Below are 23,330 nucleotides of genomic sequence, written 5' to 3' on the forward strand. Positions count from 1 at the left end.
GGGGGTTAAAAATGCTCCAATCAAGTTGAAACTCAACATTTGCTTATTTCTCAATACGAAGATTATTGACACAAAATTTCAACCCGATCGGAGAAACCGTTAAAAACTACCCCCAAAACAACCTTGCAGACTGGCACTTAAAAATACTCTAATCAAGTTAAATTTTGACATTTGCTAGTTTTTCAATACGAGGATTATTGATGCAAAATTTCAGCCCATTCGGAGAAACCCTCAAAAATCATCCCCAAAACAACCTTGCAGACTGGGGGTAAAAAATGCTTTAATCAAATCAAAACTCGATATTTGCTTATTTCTCAATACAAAGATTATTGACACAAAATTTCAACCCGTTCGGAGAAACCGTTAAAAACTACCCCCAAAACAACCTTGCAGACTGGAGCTTAAAAATACTCTGATTAAGTTAGATTTTGACAATCCCTAGTTTTTTAATACGAGGATTATTGATGCAAAATTTCAGCCCATTCGGAGAAACCCCCAAAAATCACCCCTAAAACAACCTTGCAGACTGGGGGTTAAAAATGCTCCAATCTAGTTAAAACTCGATATTTGCTTATTTCTCAATACGAAGATTGTTAATACAAAATTTCAACCTGTTCGGAGAAACTGTTCAAAACTACCCCTAAAACAACCTTGCAGACTAGGGCTTAAAAATACTCTAATAAAGTCAAAATTTGACATTAATTTATTTTTTTATTATTTTATTGTTAATTATTAATTAATTTATTAATATTTAAATTTAAAAAATATATAAATTACGAATATAGGAGTATTTGTTACAGATACGTGAATTGTGATAATTTGAGTTCATGTTTATCGCTGTTAGATAATTGTTGCTACTATGTGAGAATGCATAAGTTCGGTATTTTTTCGTCCAATCTCTCATTTTTTGTGCGTTTTTACACGTCATTTTTGCTGTTAACTTGGTTCATTCAGTACATACTATATGCTGGGTTTGAGTTCTTTGAGATATAATTAAACCTTCATCATCAGTCAAAAAATACAAAGTTAGTGGTGTCCAGAATAGAAAATTTAAAATTCAGAGGAAACAAAATCTTAAAGACATTTTAAAGAAAATTAGAGACATTTTTAATTTCCGAGAAACCTAACGTAAACAAAAACGTTTTAAGAGAAAGTTTAACTTAATAATAGGAAGCTCAAACTTAATTTTATTTGAATTTCAAAACGAACCCAGAAATGTGTTAATTTCTTAATTAATTATTATTAATGGGAAAACAGATAAAGATTCGTTATATTCAATACGACGCAAAATTGTCTTCATATGTAGGTCTTACAGCCTTTGGATGGTGTCCACGTTCATTTCTCTAACTGTCTGGTAAATTGTTCTTCTTAATTGTTCTTCTAAATTGGCTTCCCAGCCGTTGTTGTAAACCTTTCTACTTAGTATTCCCCAAATTTTGTTTTCGATTGTTCGCACTGGAGGCACTATGGGGGGATTACCTTTTCTTAGGTACAAAACTTATATTATTGCTTTCTAACCAATCCCTGGACATTCTAGTATAATGGCAACTTGCTAAATTTGGCCAAAATATTACATCGTCGTTATTATGGTGTTCCCATATATTGTTATGTATTGACCGCGTCACCTCTAGTACGGCCAATGAATTGTGCTGAAATGCCGGCAGAGATATAGCCCATCAAACCAAAATTTTATCTTCAAACTTTGCCTTCGACTTAAATTTTACTTGTAATTTCTTCTATATTGTTTGTATAAAATCCATCGTTACCTTCCATCTCTGAATGGGCAAACGTAAAATATTTTTCATCGCCCAGCACAACCACACGATTGTCCAGAAAATGATGAATTCTCGATAGTCGGCAACATCTAAGAATTCTTTCTAACTGCGATGCTGTATGTTTTGAACATTTAGCTCTTTTGCTGTATTTTAAGTTGTTTTTGCCTATTTCTCTAGAAACTGTTATATAGGATTTAGAGTTCTCGATCGAGCCAATCTTCTTGTTGATGTTCCAGGCTCTTGTCTTTCTTCTTAATCTTTCTAAACTTATTGTGGTATTGCTACCTCGCAGTCTTTAATTGTTCTGTATATAGTTGCGCGTGTAATATATTTGGTCCAAAATATATTCACAATTTCACTTTTAGATACTTGGGTAACTAACTGGTATATGACTCTTTGCAACTCTATTTTGTATGACATTGTTTAAGCGTTAATTGACATAAATCTATGACATAAATTGTATAAAATGGGAAATAAGAAAGGTTGTTTGGTTACGCTGTTGCAAATGTAACTTGATTCGATTGCATTTTAAGTTAAAAAAAAGATAGGAGTATTTGTAAATTTTTTCTCAAAACTCTTTTACGTAATAGCGGTGAAAGTGACATAGAATTGGAAAATCTTACTAAAAGTAAAGACGACTACAGTTAAGACTAATCTAGTTGAGTGCATGTATTTAGGGAAATTTTAGTTGTATTGATAAATTAAATTCTTAGATGGAAATAACGATATAGATGTGAAAATTCAAGAAAAAAAATATAGAATTTGAAAATATACATGATTTTAATCTTTCCAATGGCACTACATACCTTATTTATAAACTGTTGACACATGATTTACAAATTAACAAAAAAAAAGAAAACAAATAAACGAAAAATTTAATTTAATTTAACAAAATAACAGAAACAGACCAATTGGGATATTTTCTTAATTAAAATAATAAAGGAGGCTGTTGTTGTAAACAGTGTTTTTCATCATTTGATTATAAGTTTGGCAGTTAATAAACGTTTTCACGCGAAAATAATGCCGTTAACTCTTACAGACGTCTCCCAAATTGTCGCTCTGTTTCTGTTATTTTGTTAAATTAAATTTAGTTCTGCGTTTATTTGTCTTCTTTTTTGTTGCTAATTTATACATCATGTGTGAATGGTTCTTTAATAAAATAACGATTACTAGTTAAATTAACAATTTTTAAAGTTTGATTTTGCGAAATTTTACAGCGTGGTAGATTTTTTGCCGGTCAGTGTATATATGTTTAAAAGGTAACAAAACAATATTTTTCATAATTAACAATGCATATTAAGATCATTAGGTGATTAATTATTGTAGGAATTAGCTCGGTTTGCGCAAAGGTGGAGATAACACAACGACCGTAGCAACGAATCTTAACCAATTAAAAACTCCAGTAAATTTGCTGCTGCTGCTTTTATATGCTTTCTTATGAAATTATTTTTGTTTTATCCCTAGTATCCCGCAAACGCTTTCGAGCACGCCACTGGAACAACCAGTTTCTCGGAGGACCTGGAAGAATCATTTATGACCCTAGTAAAAAGCGCGGTACCAGGCATTTTTTCAAACAATCTTCCCTCCTTTCATTCTACCTCTATGGTACGCACCTACTTTAGACATAATGTACTGTCTCTGTGTGTCTATATGTGTCTGAAATTGTTCTGCTACTTGTACTTTAAATGAATGTCAACTATCAATCATTTTTATAAGTTGCTTCAAGGTGACTAAAATTTGACATGATAATTTTTTGTGTAAAGAACTCAGCAAGTGGTAACTTTCAACTCAATTGGAGTATTTTTAAACTCCTGTATGAAAGATTGCTTTGGGGTACTTGTTAAGAGCAGCTTAAAAAAGGCTGTTTTTTTTTTTTGCATTATCACTTCTCGTATAGATAAAAACTAAACATCAAGTTTCGATTTGGTAATAATATTATTAAGGCCCAGTCTTCAAGGTTGTTTTGGGGGTAGCTTTTAACGGTTTCTCCAAACGGGTTGAAATTTTACATCAACAATCTTCGTATTGAGAAATAAGCAAATGTCGAGTTTTGACTTGATTGGAGTATTTTTAATCCCCAGCCTGCAAGGTTGTTTTGGGGGTGATGTTTGAGGGTTTCTTCAAATAGGCTGAGATTTCGTATCGATAATCCCCATATTGATAAACTAGCGAATATAAAATTTTGACTTGATTGGAGTATTTTTAAGCCCCAGTCTGCAAGGTTGTTTTGGGGGTAGTTTTCGACGATTTCTCCGAACGGGTTGAAATTTTGTATCAACAATCTTCGTATTGAGAAATTAGGAAATATCGAGTTTTGACTTGATTGGAGCATTTTTAACCCCCAGTCTGCAAGGTTGTTTTGGGGGTGATTTTTAAGGGTTTCTCCGAACGGCTTGAAATTTTGTATCAACAATCTTCGCATTGAGAAATAAGGGACTGTCGAGTTTTGACTTGATTGGAGCATTTTTAACACCCAGTCTGCAAGGTTGTTTTGGGGGTGATTTTTAAGGGTTTCTCCGAACGGCTTAAAATTTTGTATCAACAATCTTCGCATTGAAAAATAAGCGACTGTCGAGTTTTGACTTGATTGGAGCATTTTTAACCCCCAGTCTGCAAGGTTGTTTTGGGGGTGATTTTTAAGGGTTTCTCCGAACGGCTTGAAATTTTGTATCAACAAACTTTATGTTGAGAAATAAGCCACTGTCGAGTTTTGCTTTGATTGAAGCATTTTTGACGCCCAGTCTGCAAGGTTGTTTTGGAGGTGATTTTTGCGGGTTTCTTTGAATAGGCTGAAATTTTTGTACCGATAATTCTCGTATTGAAAAACTAGCGATTGTCAAATTTTGACTTGATTAGAGTATTTTTAAGCCCCAGTCTGCAAGCTTGTTGTGGGGGTAGTTTTTAACGATTTCTCCGAACGGGTTGAAATTTTGTATCAACAATTTTCGTATTGAGAAATAAGCAAATCTCGAGTTTTGACTTGATTGGAGCATTTTTAACCCCCAGTCTGCAAGGTTGTTTTGGGGGTGGTTTTTAAGGGTTTCTCTGAACGGCTTGAAATTTTGAGCCAACAATCTTCGTATTGAGAAATAAGCACATGTCGAGTTTTGACTTGATTGAAGCATTTTTAATCCCCAGTCTGCAAGGTTGTTTTGGGGGTGATTTTTGAGGGCTTTTTCGAATAGGCTGAAATTTTGTATCGATAATCCTCGTATTGAGAAACTAGCGAATATCAAATTTTGACTTGATTGGACTATTTTTAAGCTCCAGTCTGCAAGGTTGTTTTGGGGGTAGTTTTAAGGGTTTCTCCGAGCGGGTTGAAATTTTGTACCAACAATCTTCGTATTGAGAAATAAGCACATGTCGAGTTTTGACTTGATTGGAGCATTTTTAATCCCCAGTCTGCAAGGTTGTTTTGGGGGTGATTTTTGAGGGTTTCTTCAAATAGGCTAAGATTTCGTATCGATACTCCCCATATTGATAAACTAGCGAATATAAAATTTTGACTTGATTGGAGTATTTTTAAGCCCCAGTCTGCAAGGTTGTTTTGGGGGTAGTTTTCAACGATTTCTCCGAACGGGTTGAAATTTTCTATCAACAATCTTCGTATTGAGAAATTAGGAAATATCGAGTTTTGACTTGATTGGAGCATTTTTAACCCCCAGTCTGCAAGGTTGTTTTGGGGGTGATTCTGTCGAGTTTTGACTTGATTGGAGCATTTTTAATCCCCAGTCTGCAAGGTTGTTTTGGGGGTGATTTTTGAGGGTTTTTTTCGAATAGGCTGAAATTTTGTATCGATAATCCTCGTATTGAGAAACTAGCGAATATCAAATTTTGACTTGATTGGAGTATTTTTAAGCCCTAGTCTGCAAGGTTGTTTTGGGGGTGGTTTTTAAGGGTTTCTCCGAATGGGTTGAAATTTTGTACCAACAATCTTCGTATTGGGAAATAAGCAAATGTCGAGTTTCGACTTGATTGCAGCATTTTTTAACCACCAGTCTGGGTGATCTTGGTTTCTGGGGTGCTTAGGATCTAATTTCATATCAATTATAACCCCCAGTCTGCAAGATAAACTGTGGTCTGCAAATTAGACAGGCCCCGTCTCTGGTGCCCATACCATTTCGGAACCCAAATTGTGTTACACTGATGTCTTCTTCGAGTGTTTTATAAATTCGATGATGAATTATTTTTAAGAAGAGTTTTAGGGTATACCTCATTAAACTTAGGGTTCTATATTCCGAGCATTCTCTAGCATTAACACTGGGTAGTACTATAAAGGTTGATCTGAGCTACTCTGCTAGTAATAACGTATGGCCCCTATTCTATATTATGGTATTAAATAAGTTCACTAGTACTTGAATTTGGTCTCCCTCTATTAGTTTAATCAGCTCTATAGGAACTTGTGGACCTACTTCCTTATTTTCTTTAAAGTTTTTTAGTGCGGTTGGGGGTAATTAGGAGTTCGTCTACCATCTTATTGGTCTTGGTAATCTCTATGTCAGATCTTGCCTCATAATTTTTACTTCCCGAGCGTAAGCAAAGGAAGTATTGTAATCGAGTCCGTCGGCCGACTCTCTACTTTTACGTTTTCTCGATCTTTCATGACCCCTAGAAGACGAAGAAATAGGTCTCCCATTTCCGTCTGTCTGTCCGTCCGTCTGTCCGTCTGTCCGTCTGTTGTCCCGGATTTTTATTAGACAGATAATCTCCGAAAGTACTCGACCGATTGTTGTGAAATTTTGAACTTATATTAAGAATATCATGTAGAAGGTAAAACGCTAACCAAAATTTGTCTAATCATCCCCACCACTAATGCGATGACGTCACTTCAAAATTGTACATAGTAAATGGGTTTTCAATTGTATAAAATAACATAGTCCTACACATGTAGTTTACAACTCTGAATCGACTTTTCACCCGAAACGTCCAGATTTTTGGAAAAAAAATCAAAATTATAAAACAACATTTTGAAATTTAATTTTTAATCTGCTAACCAGAATGCTTTGAAATGTTGCAGATGTTTTAAGGCTATAAAGAGCATCATAAATCTTTAGTCAAAAAATATTTGCTTATCCCCTCCAAAAACTTGATGACGTCAGCTCAAAAGTTTGTGGAATAAAGCATATCTAAAATGTACAAAATATGATGAGTCTGTACTTGTGATCTATCACTCCATTCATATTTTTTGGATTTGCATATACAGAGTGACTAAAAAAAATTAATGAATGCGTAAATATATTTTATTGATTTAATCAGGAACTACAAAACGGAATGCTCTGACATCTTGCAGATGTTTTAAGGTTGTAAAGAGCATAATAAATGTTTAGTCAAAATATATTTGCTTATCCCCTCCAAAAACTTGATGACGTCAGCTCGAAAATTTGCCGAATAAATCATATCTAAAATGTACAAAATATGATGAGCCTGTACTTGTGATCTATCACTCCATTCATATTTTTTGGATTTGCATATACAGGGTGATTCAAGAAAATAAATGAAAGCGTAAATTTATTTTACTGATTTACTCAGGAACTACAAAACCGAATGCTTCGAAATCTTGAAGATATTTTAAAATTATCATAAGCATGGTAAATTTTTGATCAAAACGTATTTGGTCGTCCCCCCTAAAAAATTTATGATGTCACCACAAAATTTTGCTGAAAAAATCCTATCTAAAATGTACAAAATATGGTGAGTCTCTTCTTGTGATTTATCATTCCATTCAAATTTTTTCGATTTGCATAAACAGGTGACTCAAAAAAATTAATGAATGCGTAAATTTATTTTATTGATTTAATCAGGAACTACAAAACCGAATGCTTTGAAATCTTGCAGATGTTTTAAGGTTATAAAGAGCATAATAAATTTTTAGTCAAAATATATTTGGTTATCTTCTACAAAAAACTGATGACGTCAGCTCAAAAGTTTGCCGAATAAATCGTATCTAAAATGTACAAAATATGATGAGTCTGTACTTGTGATTTATCATTCCAATCATATTTTTGGATTTGCATATGCAGGGTGACTCAAAAAAATTAATGAAGGCGTGAATTTATTTTATCGATTTAATCAGGAATTAGAAAACCGAATGCTTTGAAATCTTGGGAATATTTTAAAGTTATGGTAAACTTTTGTTCAAAATGTATTTGTTCATCCCTCCTAAAAAAATTGATGACGTCACCCTTAAATTTTGCTGAATAAATCCTATCTAAAATGCAAAAAATATGATGAGTTTGTACTTGTGATTTATCATTCCATTCATATTTTTTAGATTTTCTTAAGAGGTGGTTCAAAAAAATTAATGAAGTCAATTTATTTTATTGATTAAATTAAAGGCAACACTTATTATTAGTATTACACCCCAACCAACCCAATTTGGTAGACACAAAATTTGTTAAAGGAAAAACTCGGTTGTAACATAAGGGTAGCACGCTTATTTACATCGACTTTAACATTACAGACCTGCATTTGTTTTATGCGCCCACTTGGTTCCGCGAATGTGAAATAGACATGTTTATAATCAACCAATTGTGAATTTCACCGTCAAGAATTAAAATAAAACCCAATGTTTTATATAATAAGCGGAAGTCGAAGCAATAAAACCGATGGTCGTTTTGTTTACAGTTTCTCTGTTTGACTCTCACGTATGCTGTTACGCCTGTCATCTTAAATTAAGAATGTTTATACATACACGATTTTCAGTTGCCTCTGATACGTATTGTTTCGTTATTTTATTGATTATTACAAATCAATATTCAAAACGACCCAATTCATTTTCCCGAAAATTTGAGAATATAATAATTTTATTCTTAGTATTACACTACATCTATCCCAACTGATATACGTGTCCTTGCAAAAATGTTGATGACGTCATCGCAATTTTTTTTAAAATCCCACTACAAAAATGTAATGAGAAAAAAAACACAATAGGCATGCAGTCGTCAAGTTTCCGACAGCGAGGGAAGTACTGTCTAAACTCTTTAGACCAATTTTTTATCTTTGATTATACTTTGTCGGTGTTTTCTTCCTAGACCTGTCATTTCCTTGATTTTCTTGTGAAGATTGAAATTGTCATAATGAGCAGCCAGATTTTCAATTTCACTGCACTTCTGCTCCATGTATCTGTTCTTCGCTTCTATTATCTTTCTTTATATGACTTTATGAATTTCACGATAGTTTTGAATATTACAATGTCCCTTTTGTTGCCTTCTTTTTTCCTTAAGATCATAAGTTTGTTTATCGCTTGTCAGTTTATCTTTGACTGAAACTAAAATAGAATCTGTAATGTTTTTCCACTTTTTATTTATATCTATCTCCTGTGCATTGAGTTTTAAGATTTTCTTCACATTTTCTCTTTTTAAGGTTTACTTTTAAGCTGGGAATGAGGGAGTTATGAACTGATTTTATATCAGCTCCTGGATATGCCTTGACGGAGAGAATAGAATTCCTGTATCTATGCTCTATTAAGATGTGGTCGATATGTTTTCTTTTCAGTATAGCGTGGTGATTTCTCTGGTCTCTTAGTAAGTTTAGACCATATATTAGTTATCATACTATGTCTTCACCCACTTTCGCATTTAAATCGTCTAGTATCGGTGTCCCATCTCTCTTGTCAATACTTTGAAGAACTTCCTCTACTTGGTGATAGAAATCTTCTATCTCATCGTTGCTTTTTATCGCTGTAGGCGCGTAGATTTGAAATATATTGATGCTTTTCTTTTGGGCTTTTTTATTTGTAAAAGAATTATTCTTTCTGAAATTTGTGTTACATTGGTTTTGATTTCCTTTCTTATTATAAATCCTACTCCGTATCTGTATTCTGTGTCATCGGCGCAAGAGTAGTACATATGTTAGTTGCTTGTGCCTTTCCACTGAAATTCTTTAATTACGCTATGCAGTTTTCCAGTTTGATATAAACTTCTCATATTCCATGTTCCCACTTTGGTCATGTCGTTCTTCTTCTTTTTGACTTTGTTTAATCCCCACGATCCGAAAAGGGGAATTGAAACTCCGGAACATTTTGCTGTAAACTTGGTCATCATGATTTTACTAGGAATATCCTTTCATATTCCTAGTTGCTTCCTACATCCTTATGCGGTTGATCGGTTAAGATTCTTCCCCCTTTAGGGACGATTTCTCGTCCCAAGGACAAAAGAGTGCCCTTGCTCTTACTGGCTCATCCACCAGAAGCTGTTGGCCAGTAAGAGATGGTTGCTTATCCCGGCATCCGTTCGGTCCCTACCTGTGTTAGTCACCAAAGTTGGTGTCCGCCTTCTACCACGTGGAGGTACAGGTTCGGATTGTTCTTTCATCGAGGTTAAGACCTTTTTGGCTTTTCCTAACCTCTCCAGAACTTTAGAAGGCAAAGTGCAATATAACAATGCAAATAATTTGGTTACCAGTTGGGTATACAAGAAATATTTTCTTTATTTACAGCTGCCTGAAAGAGACAGTTTTTAACGTTGACAACGATTTTCTTAATTTATGGCACATATGTTCTTCGTTATGGAAAGCCTTGGTTCAAGACTCTTCGAAAATATGAGGTTATTTTTGTACACGGTGCTCACATTACCTTTCCTTCAGCTACCCTGCAATTTTTTTTGTTATCTTGGAATGACCAGAAAGGCAACAATTTGATCTGTCGGCATGTTTATAATACTTACTAGCAAAAGTTTCAAATGCACCTAAATTAATGCAATTAAGAGTTCTTGAACTTGCCTATCCATCTAATTCTAAATCCTGTGGAAATACAGGACATGCTACGCTGAAATTATTATTTCTTCAGTTGTAATAACACCAAAAGTAACAAGTTTATTTGTATTTCAGCCGACAGCCGCTATAGAAATAGTAGTCCCGGCACTTATCCCCAACAGGAGAGATCATATGTCGCAGCAGGTGAACGTTTTACAATCTCCAAGCTTCAATCGTCAAAGCAGTCGTTTCAACTTTTACGTCTCGCCCAGTGTGGCCAATCAACTCTTTATTTAATTGTGTATGATTCAATAGCGTCTGGCTTAAGATGCCGATACGACGTAAGTGAACTTGAGGCCCGCTGGGAATGTATCGCAAAAAGCTGTATACTACCTGCTACTCTTTCAGAAATAAAAATAAAAAGGTCTAAAAACGTGTACTGCATGGAAAATTTTCTCATTTAACACAATCGGATAAAACGTAAAACTTATAAAAAGTATTCACACCAAATCTTATCGCGGGAAGAGAAGCTAGACAGGAACACCTGATTGGTGGATACGAAATTGCGCCGCCCCATTTTTTTTTTTAGGTTTGACCGATTTGTCGCTAGACCGTTCGACTGCTCGACCGATCGTTAAACCAAACTTTTTGATCTGTAAAATTTCCACATTAAGGTACTTTAATTTTAGTACATTTCACCAAAATATCGGCTTTTTAGTAAAATTTTGTGTGACAACTTCTTCTAAACTAAGAAAAACTATTCAGATACAACCATTTCAACGCAGACATTAAAAAAAAGTTTACAAATACGGTCAAGATTAAAAAATAATCTTTTTTTACAAAGAGAACAGTTAAAGAAAGCAATATCGGTCACAGTCTCATTTGCCGCTTCAGTAACCGAAGGGTTAGAAAAAGTTTTCAAAAGATTCGCTATAAAAGTGATTTACTCTTCCAAACCGACCCTTCAAAGGCGTCCCGACGATGCGAAGGATAAGAGGGTTGAAAAAAGCTATTGATTTATGAAATCAGCTGTAAAGGCTGTAATTAAAAATATGTCCAGTAAACAAACAACATGGTCAAGAGCACATTCTTTATATAAAGTTTGGTAGAACTGGAAATCAATAAGTGCCGCCCAACATATTTGTTTATCATTATTTAGGGCTGGCAATGGTTTTAAAAACAAGAATATAATTTTTAACACTGATGCCTTTCCTTTTCCTTAGTCCTTGTCGAAGGAGGGGGAGTCACAAGTTTAAACGTCCTAATACAAAAAAAAATTCGCCATTTTGTGTCTGCTTGGTTTTTTCGAGATAATGCAATGAAAACGCCGCGACATTGATTCAACACTCATTTACTTAAGTGGTTTACTTCCACAAAAAGACATTACAATATTAATATGGTAATTCAGTAAAATTTTTCTAGCAGACAAACTCATAAATGTCAGCTTATCACACTATAAATCAGCTGTGTGTCTTATTCTGCATGTTGTGTATTATGTGTTGCATAACCTCTCTAATTTTATTATTTGAAAATGTGAATTCGTATTTGTTTTTACATCAAACACTCTAAACAACATTTAAATGTAATAAAATAAATATGTCAGCAACACTCAGTCGTTTTTTAACCCAACTCAGCTAATTACGTTAAGTATAATTAAAAAAATACTGTCTTGCGGTAAAAAGTATAGTTTTCACGATAAAAGAAACAATTTCACATTGCTAAATATTTATTATCATTTAAAATCACGATAACACGAGGAACTTGGAGAATTAATCTCCAAACACTGGTATAAATAATACATGAAGTGATACAAAAAAGAATACAAATCACTAGCAAGACTTTATCCAACTGTGTGTGCTCCATCTATAAACAAGTGCATTTAATAAAACGGTTCCCTGATTAATAAACTAAGGCGCTTAATATCCATCAATTTTCTAGGCATCAGGCTTAAATACGCAAAAAAAGCTGTACAACAAATAAAGACTACACAACCCATTTTAAGTACAAGACTTTTGACTAGCTCAACAGAACGCAACTAAATGTGAAGTAACAAAAAGAGAATAAAAACACAACAATCTTCAAGTGTAACCTCCTGCTAGAACCACGAGAAATACCCTTTTTTCTCCGGCGATTTTGGAGATTTGGGCGAAGTTGGGGTTACACTTCCTGATTTTTGTGATTTATTGTCGCCATCACCTCCACCATCATCAGGGTTTGTCAAAAGCGAATTTGTTTGTTTTTGTAGTTTAGCTTCATAGCGGCGCACGTCTTCTAAGGTCATTTCATGCCATTCATCAATCCAGGTGAAGGCCTGTCTATGACCCAGCAATAAAACTTCTCTGATACACTACAAAAAAAAAAATGTTAACTGGGATTGCGCAATTACTTAAGTCACTTACTGAGTGAATAAAGTCTTCAACTTTGGTTTGGAAACCAAACACTTCAAATGAGGCATTTACTAGTTTATAAGAACACATAATTGGAGTGTAATTAGCCCGCCAGCCCTCAATTAATGGTCCTCTTTTTGTCTTTTTAGACTGGAAAAAGCGAGGATCTTCCTCTTCCTTGTAATGCTTAGGACTCAAGTCATCATATGCAATATCGATATGGTCAACAATGCGTTCAGCAAGTTGTTCTGGGGTTAAACTTAAACACTACAAACTGAAAATAGACACCAATTTAACCACAACGTACTTACGTTTTCTGTACAACCATTATTGTTTTCATACTTTGTTTTAATTTCTATGTGAAAACGCGGAATGAATGAACACTACAAACACAATTAAAAAAATTGTATGACTTAATCACCACACTTACAGTATATTCAGTGATTGTGTATGGATAATAATTCCATGCTTTCTCAGTCACGTAAAATATCTTTGGAATAATAGCTTGAATCCAGTATGGTAGACGGCTACAAGATTTTTCTCTTAATCTTATCAAACACATTTTTAATAATCAAACCTTGATAAGTGGATACGTTTTTCAGTAAATTGTCCGTTCCCATGCTCTGGATCTACACATGTTTTATTTTCCACGACTTCCACACCCTCACCATCCCCCGATTGCTCCAAACTGTGTCTTGCGATCATGTAAAGTTGCCCCACTCGATACTAAAACCCCAAATTACAAAAAACGAATAATTATACACCGGATTCACCTCCTCCACAGTAATGGGCATGCAAACCCTGTATTCCTTCGTCAGTACCATTTTTTAGCCGCAACGTGTACCGCAAGTGCAATTATTTCATTATTTACAAAAATTTGACGTTTGATTAAACAAATGACAGCGCATGCCTCCAGAGCAGCCAACCGAATTTCATTCCTCGCAATAAATCCAAATTTTCGTGAAATTAATCATGTTAATCGCGTAAACAGTCCGCATTTTATATCCGTCGACATTTATTTATTGTTCTGGTATTTCGGGCGGTTTATTTGTTTAAAACAACCTTGGCTGAGAGATTTCGTGGTACCAACTGAAAGCGAAAGTCCCTGGTCCCCGATATGTCAACAATGTCAAAAATTGTCAAGATAAGATTCGCTACTGATGTGGCTTTTAAATCCTGAATTTCCACTTCAAACGATGGCTGATTCGTGATAATTGTTTAGTTTTAGTTCAGCCATGGCTTATCAAACCTTACGAAATGAATATATACATATGCCCCCCGTAACGAGGGCGTATACGACAGCATGTGTGATAACAACTCTAGCTGTGGTAAGTGGTCCATGAATCGCGAGAACTGTGAATAACGGTGTGATTTGAAGCAATTGGAGCTAGCGTCGCCCTTTCAACTCTATTTCAACCCTATTCTGATACTAAAACAGGGACAAATATGGCGATTAATAACGACATTCCTGTTCTTTGGAACTTTCGGATTCAATTTCTTTTTCAACATGATATTTACGTATAGGTATTGTCGAATGCTTGAGGAGGGGTCGTTTAGGAATAGAACAGCTGATTTTGTGATGATGTTTTTATTTGGTGGACTGTGTATGATTGTATCCTTTCATGGTTTGAATTGTGTTTTTCAGGGTTGTATTGTACTTAACCGACACAGATTTTTGCGTTTTTTGTTAATTTATTATTTCTGGGGCAAGCTTTTACGATAATGTTGGTGTATGTATGGTCTAGACGAAATCCATACGTGAGAATGAATTTCTTCGGTCTTCTTAATTTTCAAGCACCTTACCTACCATGGGTGTTGCTAGGGTTTTCACTTCTTTTAGGTAATGCGGTGTATGTGGATTTGATGGGAATTGCGGTTGGTCATATTTATTATTTTATGGAAGATGTTTTTCCAAACCAAAGAGGGGGATTTAGGATACTGAGGACTCCACACTTATTGTAAGTTATTTTATAAAATTGAACCTTAAAAACTGTGTTTTTTCAAGACAAACACTGCTTGATGAACTACCAGAGGATACAGATTATGTTCCACCCCCTGAGGAAAGACCAGGGGGTTTCGAGTGGGGTAACCAGAATGAGGAGGTTAATAATCCTCAAGAAAATCGTCAGTGATACTAACCTAGCGTACAATTTCCGTGTCTCAAGCCAGTGTAAATTACCCTCACATAAATTAATTTGTATACTTGTTTAATAATAAAAGAATTTATCTTACTTGTAACAACTATTTATTTAACTAAAGATTGCGTTCACAGAGTCTTGCACAAATAAAACGAGTGATGAGTATAGACTTGTATGATTTTAAACTTAAAAAAAATAATCACATAAAAACCTAAATATTAGGTTTGTGAAATGATTTGGTTTAAAATCGCGTTTGTTGTCTTTTAGACACTAAGTAATAGCACTTCAACTTGCCTAAAGTAAACTCCGTACAACGACGCCCTCTATCGAGAAGCATGAGCAAAAGCACTACACAAGGCGTTCATAAATAATAAAAAAAAAGAGTATAGCAAAAAAGGAACCGATTACAATAACTTCGTTAATTAATTGTAATAACCGGTAAGCTGTACTTCACTTTACACATACAGCTGTAAACCTGATTCAGAAACAAAATTAATGCTAAATAAAAACCCACATCACATTCTTAATCTTGCGTCATTTTCCTTCATATTGCGACTGTCGCTAGTAAGACGGTGATGTCATCCGGTTTCCCACCTGAAATTAAATTGCATAATATCGGTCTTTGTTCCGTCCATTTCTTACCGATGGTGTTGATACCGTTGGCAAAAGCACTTTCGGCAAATGGTGAAATGAACGTTTCGTCGAAGGATAAATTGCGAGCCATCCACGCTATGGAGTTGGCTACCATCTGAAGCCGACTGGCGCACCGCTCGCCTTGAACCTGAAACGTTTTTGTTTAGGATTTTTACCTTTATGATGAAGTGATTTAGGGTTCAACAAACACTTAATTTATTCAAAGTCTGGCTGAAAGTCACAGCTGACAAACAATGAATTTGCAAGTCAAAATTTCGCAGAAGACGATAAAATAGAAGTGTCGATGTAGTTTTGGGTGAACAATGAACGTTACGATAACTAATAATGAGTAACACATTAAGAAATAATTAGTGGGTGCTGTTGTTTGATTTTTTATCGCGATTAATTGCCTTTTTATGTTGAAATTACCGTTTTCATAGGTCAATAAAACGGGCTTATCAACCAACCATATTTTGTAAACCTTGTAATTTGAGTTGACGGTCTTATAATTTGCACTTTCACAGCGCCACCTAGTGACGGGCGGAAGTTGTACGACACAGACCTTTGAACCTAGTCGTGTTTGCACAAAAAAAATCGTTTTGCGATTTTTATTTTTTCAGAAATATGTCGTCAAAAACTGACTTAAACTGACTTCTCCAAATTTATGATGAAAATGGCGGAAGCAACCACTTAGTTTTAATTTCCCTTGATAATGGCAATTTTGTGGGCAAAACTTGTGGTTTGTTTATCGTTTCACTGGCCTAGAGTTGATTAACTAATCAAGAAAATGAGTCCGTTTGATCTTCTACTCTGACTAAAACTATTGGTTATATTTAGATACAATTCTACACTACTTTCGATCACTCGGAAAAAAAGTAGCTAACATATTGGTGATAAAATTGATCAAATGTCATCAAATATGTATGTAAGTGTTCGTATTTCAATTTCTTGTTTTCCTTTTCCTTTCACAAAAGGAGAGAAGAATATTTAAGGAAGTACTACGTGAATTATTAAATTGGTCCAATCGTTACGTATGGTTTATTTTCATAGGGTGACACTTCGCTAGTTCCGTATCCGATAATTAAATATATAACATTTACTAATATTTAACGACTACATATGGAATTCTGTTATGTCCAAAACAAATACAACTCATTTGCCATGAAAAATAAATAGATTTACTACATTGTTTGAGGTAATCCGTTATTGTCAACCAACTGGGAATCATATTCACAAACAATGTATCTTTTTTTTTCCAGTTTACCGTTGCATAATACAAACAATTTATGTCCTCGTTTACTTTGTCAAAATATTATCAAAGTTATGATAATGTACTGAATAAACATCTATTTTACAAGACATCATTATTCTAACTATTATTAATGTTTACGTCACTAGAATTAATACAACATTTTTTCACAACAATTTTATCGAAATTATAAATGAGCACTTTGGCAAGATGCCACTTTATAAGTCTTTATTTCTTCGGTAGGTTCATATGTGGTAATTTTATCTTGTATACTTGTATATAATAGATTAATTAAAAACTGGGTTGAATGTTTTGAATTAAAGCCGCTTCTCTTATTTTAGAAAATGTAGGTAACATCTAAGAATAGCACGTTATCAACATCTGTATCAAAAGTTAATTTATTAACGCAGGAACGGTATGAATTTTTCATCGCGATATTCTAATTACTATACGGCGCGTCCTTGGTATTTTGTGGTCAATTATATTGTTTACGAAGTAGTTTAGGTATAACCCACGAAAATGATGTGTTGTTTAAACAAAAACCACAGTTCAAATCTGAATTACAATTTTCGTGTTTTGTCTTAACAGAGTGTGTTCGAAATAGAAATACAAGCAACAATTTGTTCAAACGATAATAATTTAATTCGATATTTCGAAAAAAATAATGTATCTTTGATTTGTAAATAATAACTTCGGGAAATTCTGTAATGGACTCATATTCATGATATCTAATGTCAGGTTTCTAATCTCGGATTTTGTAAAACGTGTTTGGATTTTATATATTAATGATTAAATTTTATTTATTCATCCCCTTACTTGAGTCATCGCAAAAATAAAAATTATATTCGTTAAATGTTTAAGAAAAATTGAAAAATAGATACATATACTGAATCCCATAGTTGAAATCTGAAAAATTTGAAAAATTGAAACATCGGGAAATTAAAATTTTGAAAAATCCAAAAATTTGAATAATCAAAACAACAAAAAATCGTAAAATCCAAAAATTGAAAAGTCAAAAAATGTAAAATATACGCCATTGAAACATTGAAAGATTAAAAAACGAGAAATCGAAATCTCGAAAATTGAAATATTAAATAATTTTAAAATTGGAGAATCGAAGCATCAAAAAATCCGGAAGTCGGAAAAAATAAAAATCGAAAAATCGAAAAACTAAAAAGAAAACGAGAAATCGAAAAATCTAAAATTTAAAAAATCGGAAATTGAAAAATCGAAAAATAGATATATTGATATATATGTACTGAAGTTTGAAATTTGAAAAATTGGAAAATCCACAAATCTAAAATCGAAAAGCCGAAGAACCGAATACCTAATTGAAAAATTGAAGGGTCGAGAAATCGAAACCTAAAAAGATCGAGAAATCAAGACATCGAAGTAGCCCCGGCGAAAAATTGAAAAATTGGAAAACTGAACAATTGAAAAATCGAAACAATGAAATCTCGAGAAATCGAAAAATTGAAAAATCGAGGCATCGAAACATCAAAAAATCGTAAAATTTAAAATTCAAAAATTGAAAAATCGAAAAATTGAGGAATCAATACATCTAAAATCGTAAAATCCAAAAAATGAAAAATCCAAAAATCTAAAAATCGAAAAGCCGAAAATCCAAGAAATCGAAAAACCGAATAATTGAAAAATTGAAACATCGCGAAATCGAAACATGAAAAGATCGAGAAATCAAAACATGGAAATTTCGGTAAATCGAGAAATCGAAAAAGTGAAAAATCGAGGAATCGAAACATCAAAAAATCGAAATATTAAAAAATTTAAAAATCGGAAATCAAAAATTTTAAAAATTGAAAAATCGGAAAGTCAACAGATTGGGCAATAGAAACATTAAAAAATCTTAAAATTTAAAAATTGTAAAAATTAAAATATTGAAAAAACGAAAAACTGAGAAATCAAAACACCAAAAAATCGTAAAAGCCAAAAATTGTAAAATACAAGCCACTGAAAAATTGAAAGATTAAAAAACGAGAAATCAAGAAATCGATATCTCGAAAATTAAAAAAATCGAAAATTAAAAGTTGAAAGATTTTAAAATTGGAAAAACAGATGTCGAGAACCCAAAAATTCGAAAAATCGAAAAACTGGAATCTTAAATAATTTAAAAATTGGAGAATCGAAGCATCCAAAAATCCTCACATCGAAAAATGTAAAATTTAAGAAATCAAAAAATTGAAATAAGTCTAACATCGGAAACTAGAAACATCAAAAAATCCGAAAGACGAAAAATTGAAAAATGTAAAATTTAAGAAACCGAAAAACTGAAAAAAAAACGAGAAATCGAAATCGAAAAATTGAAAAATAGATATATTGAATCGCATAGTTAAAACTTAACAAAATTTGGAAAATCAAAAAATCTAAAAATCAAAGAGTCGAAAAACCAAATAATTGAAAATTTTAAACATCCAGAAATCAAGAAATCGAAGTAGCCCAAACGAAAAATTGAAAAATCGGAAACTTGAACAATCGAAAAATCGAAATATTAAAAAATTGAAAATCAAATATTTTCAAAATTAAAAAACTGAAAAACCGGAAAAGTCAAAAAATCGAAGGATTGGGCAATAGAAACATCAAAAAATCGTAAAATTTAAAATTCAAAAATTGGAAAAATTAAAATATTGAAAAATCGAAAAATTGAGAAATCAAAACAATGAAAAATCGTAAAATCCAAAAGTAGAAACATCAAAAAATTTAAAAACAGATATATTTGAGTCCTATAGTAGAAATCTAGAGAATCTGAAAAATTGGAAAATCCAAAAATCGAAAAATCGAAAATCCGAAAAACCAAGAAATCGAAAACCAAATAATTGAAAAACTGAAACATCGATAAATCGAAACATGAAAAGATCGAGAAATCAAGAAATCGAAGTAGCCCAAACGAAAAATAAAAATTTCAAAAAGGAATAATTTAAAAAATCGAAAGTCGAAAAATTGAAAAATCTCAAAATTGAGCAATCGAAAAATCGAAACATTGAAATCTCGAGAAATCAAAAATTTAAAAATTGAGGAATTCAAACATCAAAAAATCGAAATATATATTAAAAAATTGAAAATCAAAAATTCTAAAAATTGAAAAATTGAAAAACTAGAAAGTCGAGAGATCGGACAATAGAAACATCAAAAAAACATAAAATTTAAAATTCAAAAATTAAAATATTAGAAAATCGAAAAACTGAGAAATAAAACATCAAAAAATCGTACAACCAAAAAACTGAAAGATCAAAAAATGTAAAATATAAGCCTTTGAAAAATTGAAAGGTTAAAAGAGAAATCGAAATCTCAAGAATTAAAAAAATCTAAAATGAAACGTTGAAAAATTCTGAAAATGGAAAAACTGAGATGTCGTGTAATCAGAAATTCGAAAAATCAAAAAACTGAAATATTAAATAATTTAAAAATTGGAGAAACGAAACATCAAAAGATCCTAAAATCGAAAAATAGATATATTGAATCCCATAATTGAAATCTAGAAAATTTGAAAAATTGGAAAATCCAAACATCTAAAAATCGAAAAGCCGAAAAACCAAGAAATCGAAAAAGTTGAAAGATTAAAAAACAAAAAATCGAAATTTTTAAAATTAAAAATATCGAAAATGAAACTCAGAAAAATCGAAAAATTAAAAATTAAATAATTTAAAAATTAATGAATCGAAACATCAAAAAATCTAGAAACTGAGGAAAATCGAAGCATCGAAAAATTGGAAAATACAGAAATGTAAAAATATAAAAGCGAAAAAATCGAATTTGAAAAATGTAAACATCGGGAAATCGATAAGTTCAAAATTTAAAAAATCAATAAATCGAAAAATTGTAAAATCTTGAATGTTCACATTCGAAAAATAGAAACATTGAAATCTTCATAAACCGAGAAAACAAAAAACTGAAACATCAAACAGTTGAGAAAATGAAAATTTTGAATTTTCCAAAATAAAAAAAATCGAAAAATCGAGAAACCAAGAAATCCAAGAAATGAAAAATCGAAAAAAAAAAACTGAAAATTGTCGCATTCACTGATTTTTATTTGAGTAATTCACTCACAACAACAAAGCACACCAAAATATCAAAACAAAATCTGATTGTTAACGGCTACTCTGCTACTGAGGACTTACTCTGCGTTGATACAAACGCATTAATCTAAGAAACCATAAACTCAAAACACACAATTTACGATCGTTGCTGGTTGTTTGATAACTTGCCCAATTCTTTGAATGAGATTTTCTTAATGCAAAAAAATTAGTCGAAAGTTATTTACACATCCTGAAATGCGGTCCAACAAATTCAGCGTCTACGAAAAATTATAAAATCATAAAAATCTCTAAAATCTATAAAATATATGTATAGACTGCCAAAGTACAGACAAACCAATCAAGTGTAATAAAAAATATAATAATAACAAAAAATCAAAATACGTTCATGAAGTACAAATACACAAGGGTTGTTTTACATGAAATTCGCCAAGTGGACACTATTTAATATGTATTAGCTTACGCTTTGAAAGTAAAAATAATCTATGAATTTTATATTTATTTAATTTTGCAAAAATTCTAGGTACTAATTTCGTCAACTCTAAAAAATGTACGATGAAGCAATTAATAACGTAAGGTAATTTTAAATAAACGGTCACAGGAAACCCACTAGCTTCCAAGAATAAGATAAGTACTCAAGGAAACGTAAACAGAAAAATACCTGATAACTAAATGGTTAACGAGGTGATTATTTTTATTTATTTTTTTACAGCTATAAAAAAGAAGCAGGAGTTGAAATAAAACGTCTTTAACGAAATTATAAGCGTAATTAACTGAAAAAATTGTATAACTGAAATATTTAGAGAGAGCTATTTTGTTTCATCAAAGTTTGTTTTGATTATCTTTCCATAGACACTATTTTTCAAAACTAATTAAAACACGGGAAACATCACTCTATTACTCTGTTTAAATAAAACGAAACTTCAGTCCACAAATAACAACTATTTTAGTAAATGAATGTTGGCGCTTGCCACAAAGGGTTAAAATAAATTAAAAAATCACTTCACTTAAGCTGGACGCACTTCAATTACAGTCAAACTTCGGTAACTGGAATTTTTGACAAGTCGAAATCGTGTTCGTGGCACAACATCGTTGTTCGAGTTACCGAAATTCGACTGTATCATCAGTTTTAACCTTGATTAATAAATACGGAAGTACAACGGTACCACATTTTATCCTTCTGAAAATTATCCATGCAGAAAAATTAAATAAATTAAAAATATTCCAACACTCATCAATCAATCAATAACGAGCCGACACGAGGGCAGTTTGTCAGCTCTAAAACATGGAGGTCAAAAAGTCGCTCTAAAAATAAAACACTAATAAAACAATATCTGTGTAAATTTAAAAGATACATAATCAATCTGGTTTTCAAAATAAACGCCAAAAAGCTTTTAAAATGACTGATTGTTGCGACGTCAATCGTTGTAAGAATTATCGTAAATTTTTACGACTATGCTGTTTGACACAAGCGTCAAACGCGAATGTCGCAGTCGCCACTAAACCACACACTGTAAATTTACCTGGTTGTAGACCCACCTTTTTCAACTCGTCGACGATTAAATTCTGGGGAAGATTATCGAACACGCCGTCGGTCGCGACCAAAATGACATCCCCGTCCTCCACTGGAAAGTTATCAGTGATGGCAGAATCCGGCTGATCTGACAACACATCCGCTTGATAACCAGGAGGTGGTAACGACAATTGGAAGGGTGTATTGAAATAATGTTGCTGCTCTTCGCTTTTACGTATAATCCTACCCTTCCTCACAACCATAAAGCCACTGTCCCCGATATTCGCCGTATACAGGGTGTTGTTATCACGATTAAGAATGACCACACACGCCGTGCTACTTCCTGAAAAAGCGAACGACGGTTAAGTGCCGATTACACGGATATGCGTCAACCAAGCCAAGATTGCAAAACAACAAATCACATTATTTTGTACGCTTTAACACATTACTAAATATCACCGGTTTTTTTTTAGAATCTTGCATAAGATGAACACTGTGTATGTATTTGTTATTTTATTATTATCTAACTGTGTTGTTTAAGATCTACTTAAGTTTATCTGGCTTTTAGTACGGTATCATTGTCCTGTAATTGGATTATATTATCTGTTGGGCAATAAATATTTATTTATCCGCGACTAAATACATGCAAAGGAGCGAGATGAAGAGTCAAGCGAAGCGGCATTGAAAGTAGGGTCAGCAGGTACAGAAGATCGACCCGTCTGGTGGATGTTTGTTCCTAAATAGACGGGTAATAAATAAACTTTATTTGACAGAAGGTAATGTTTTTATGATAATCCTATGCCACTTTCGTTTTCGACTACTAATCGGGGAAATTTGAAGTGGCAGACGTAACTTTTTAGAATTACAACAACAGTATTACCTTCTGTCAAATAAT

General features: G+C 32.8%; 3 protein-coding genes across 3 annotated transcripts in view; 1 reads left to right on the forward strand and 2 right to left on the reverse strand.

Annotated features, from left to right (window-relative positions):
• Positions 1 to 12,174: 12,174 nt before the first annotated feature.
• Positions 12,175 to 13,860, reverse strand: LOC135131875 (cytoplasmic phosphatidylinositol transfer protein 1). The gene is made up of 6 exons (XM_064059723.1): positions 13,627 to 13,860; positions 13,431 to 13,579; positions 13,284 to 13,380; positions 13,165 to 13,236; positions 12,866 to 13,120; positions 12,175 to 12,813 (listed from the first exon to the last, which is right to left on the reverse strand). The coding sequence occupies exons 1-6, from the start codon at positions 13,675 to 13,677 to the stop codon at positions 12,562 to 12,564; spliced, it is 876 nt and encodes a 291-aa protein (XP_063915793.1). The 5' UTR covers positions 13,678 to 13,860; the 3' UTR covers positions 12,175 to 12,561.
• Positions 13,861 to 13,988: 128 nt separating this feature from the next.
• LOC135131876 (derlin-2) lies at positions 13,989 to 15,084 on the forward strand. The gene is made up of 4 exons (XM_064059724.1): positions 13,989 to 14,181; positions 14,232 to 14,465; positions 14,525 to 14,811; positions 14,859 to 15,084. The coding sequence occupies exons 1-4, from the start codon at positions 14,089 to 14,091 to the stop codon at positions 14,983 to 14,985; spliced, it is 741 nt and encodes a 246-aa protein (XP_063915794.1). The 5' UTR covers positions 13,989 to 14,088; the 3' UTR covers positions 14,986 to 15,084.
• Positions 15,076 to 23,330, reverse strand: part of LOC135131874 (protein phosphatase PTC7 homolog) — a 41,922-nt gene continuing 33,667 nt past the window's right edge. The window contains exons 3-5 of the mRNA XM_064059722.1: positions 22,462 to 22,778; positions 15,634 to 15,772; positions 15,076 to 15,585 (exon numbers count right to left, since the gene is read on the reverse strand). Coding sequence (XP_063915792.1) covers positions 15,536 to 15,585; positions 15,634 to 15,772; positions 22,462 to 22,778 — 506 coding nt within the window. The 3' untranslated portion in view covers positions 15,076 to 15,535. The remainder of the gene's footprint in view (positions 15,586 to 15,633; positions 15,773 to 22,461; positions 22,779 to 23,330) is intronic.

Source organism: Zophobas morio, unplaced genomic scaffold (genome assembly GCF_036711695.1).
Source record: "Zophobas morio isolate AGI-343-1 ecotype UQ-CSIRO unplaced genomic scaffold, CSIRO_AGI_Zmor_V1 ptg000021l, whole genome shotgun sequence".
Classification (NCBI taxonomy): domain Eukaryota; kingdom Metazoa; phylum Arthropoda; class Insecta; order Coleoptera; family Tenebrionidae; genus Zophobas; species Zophobas morio.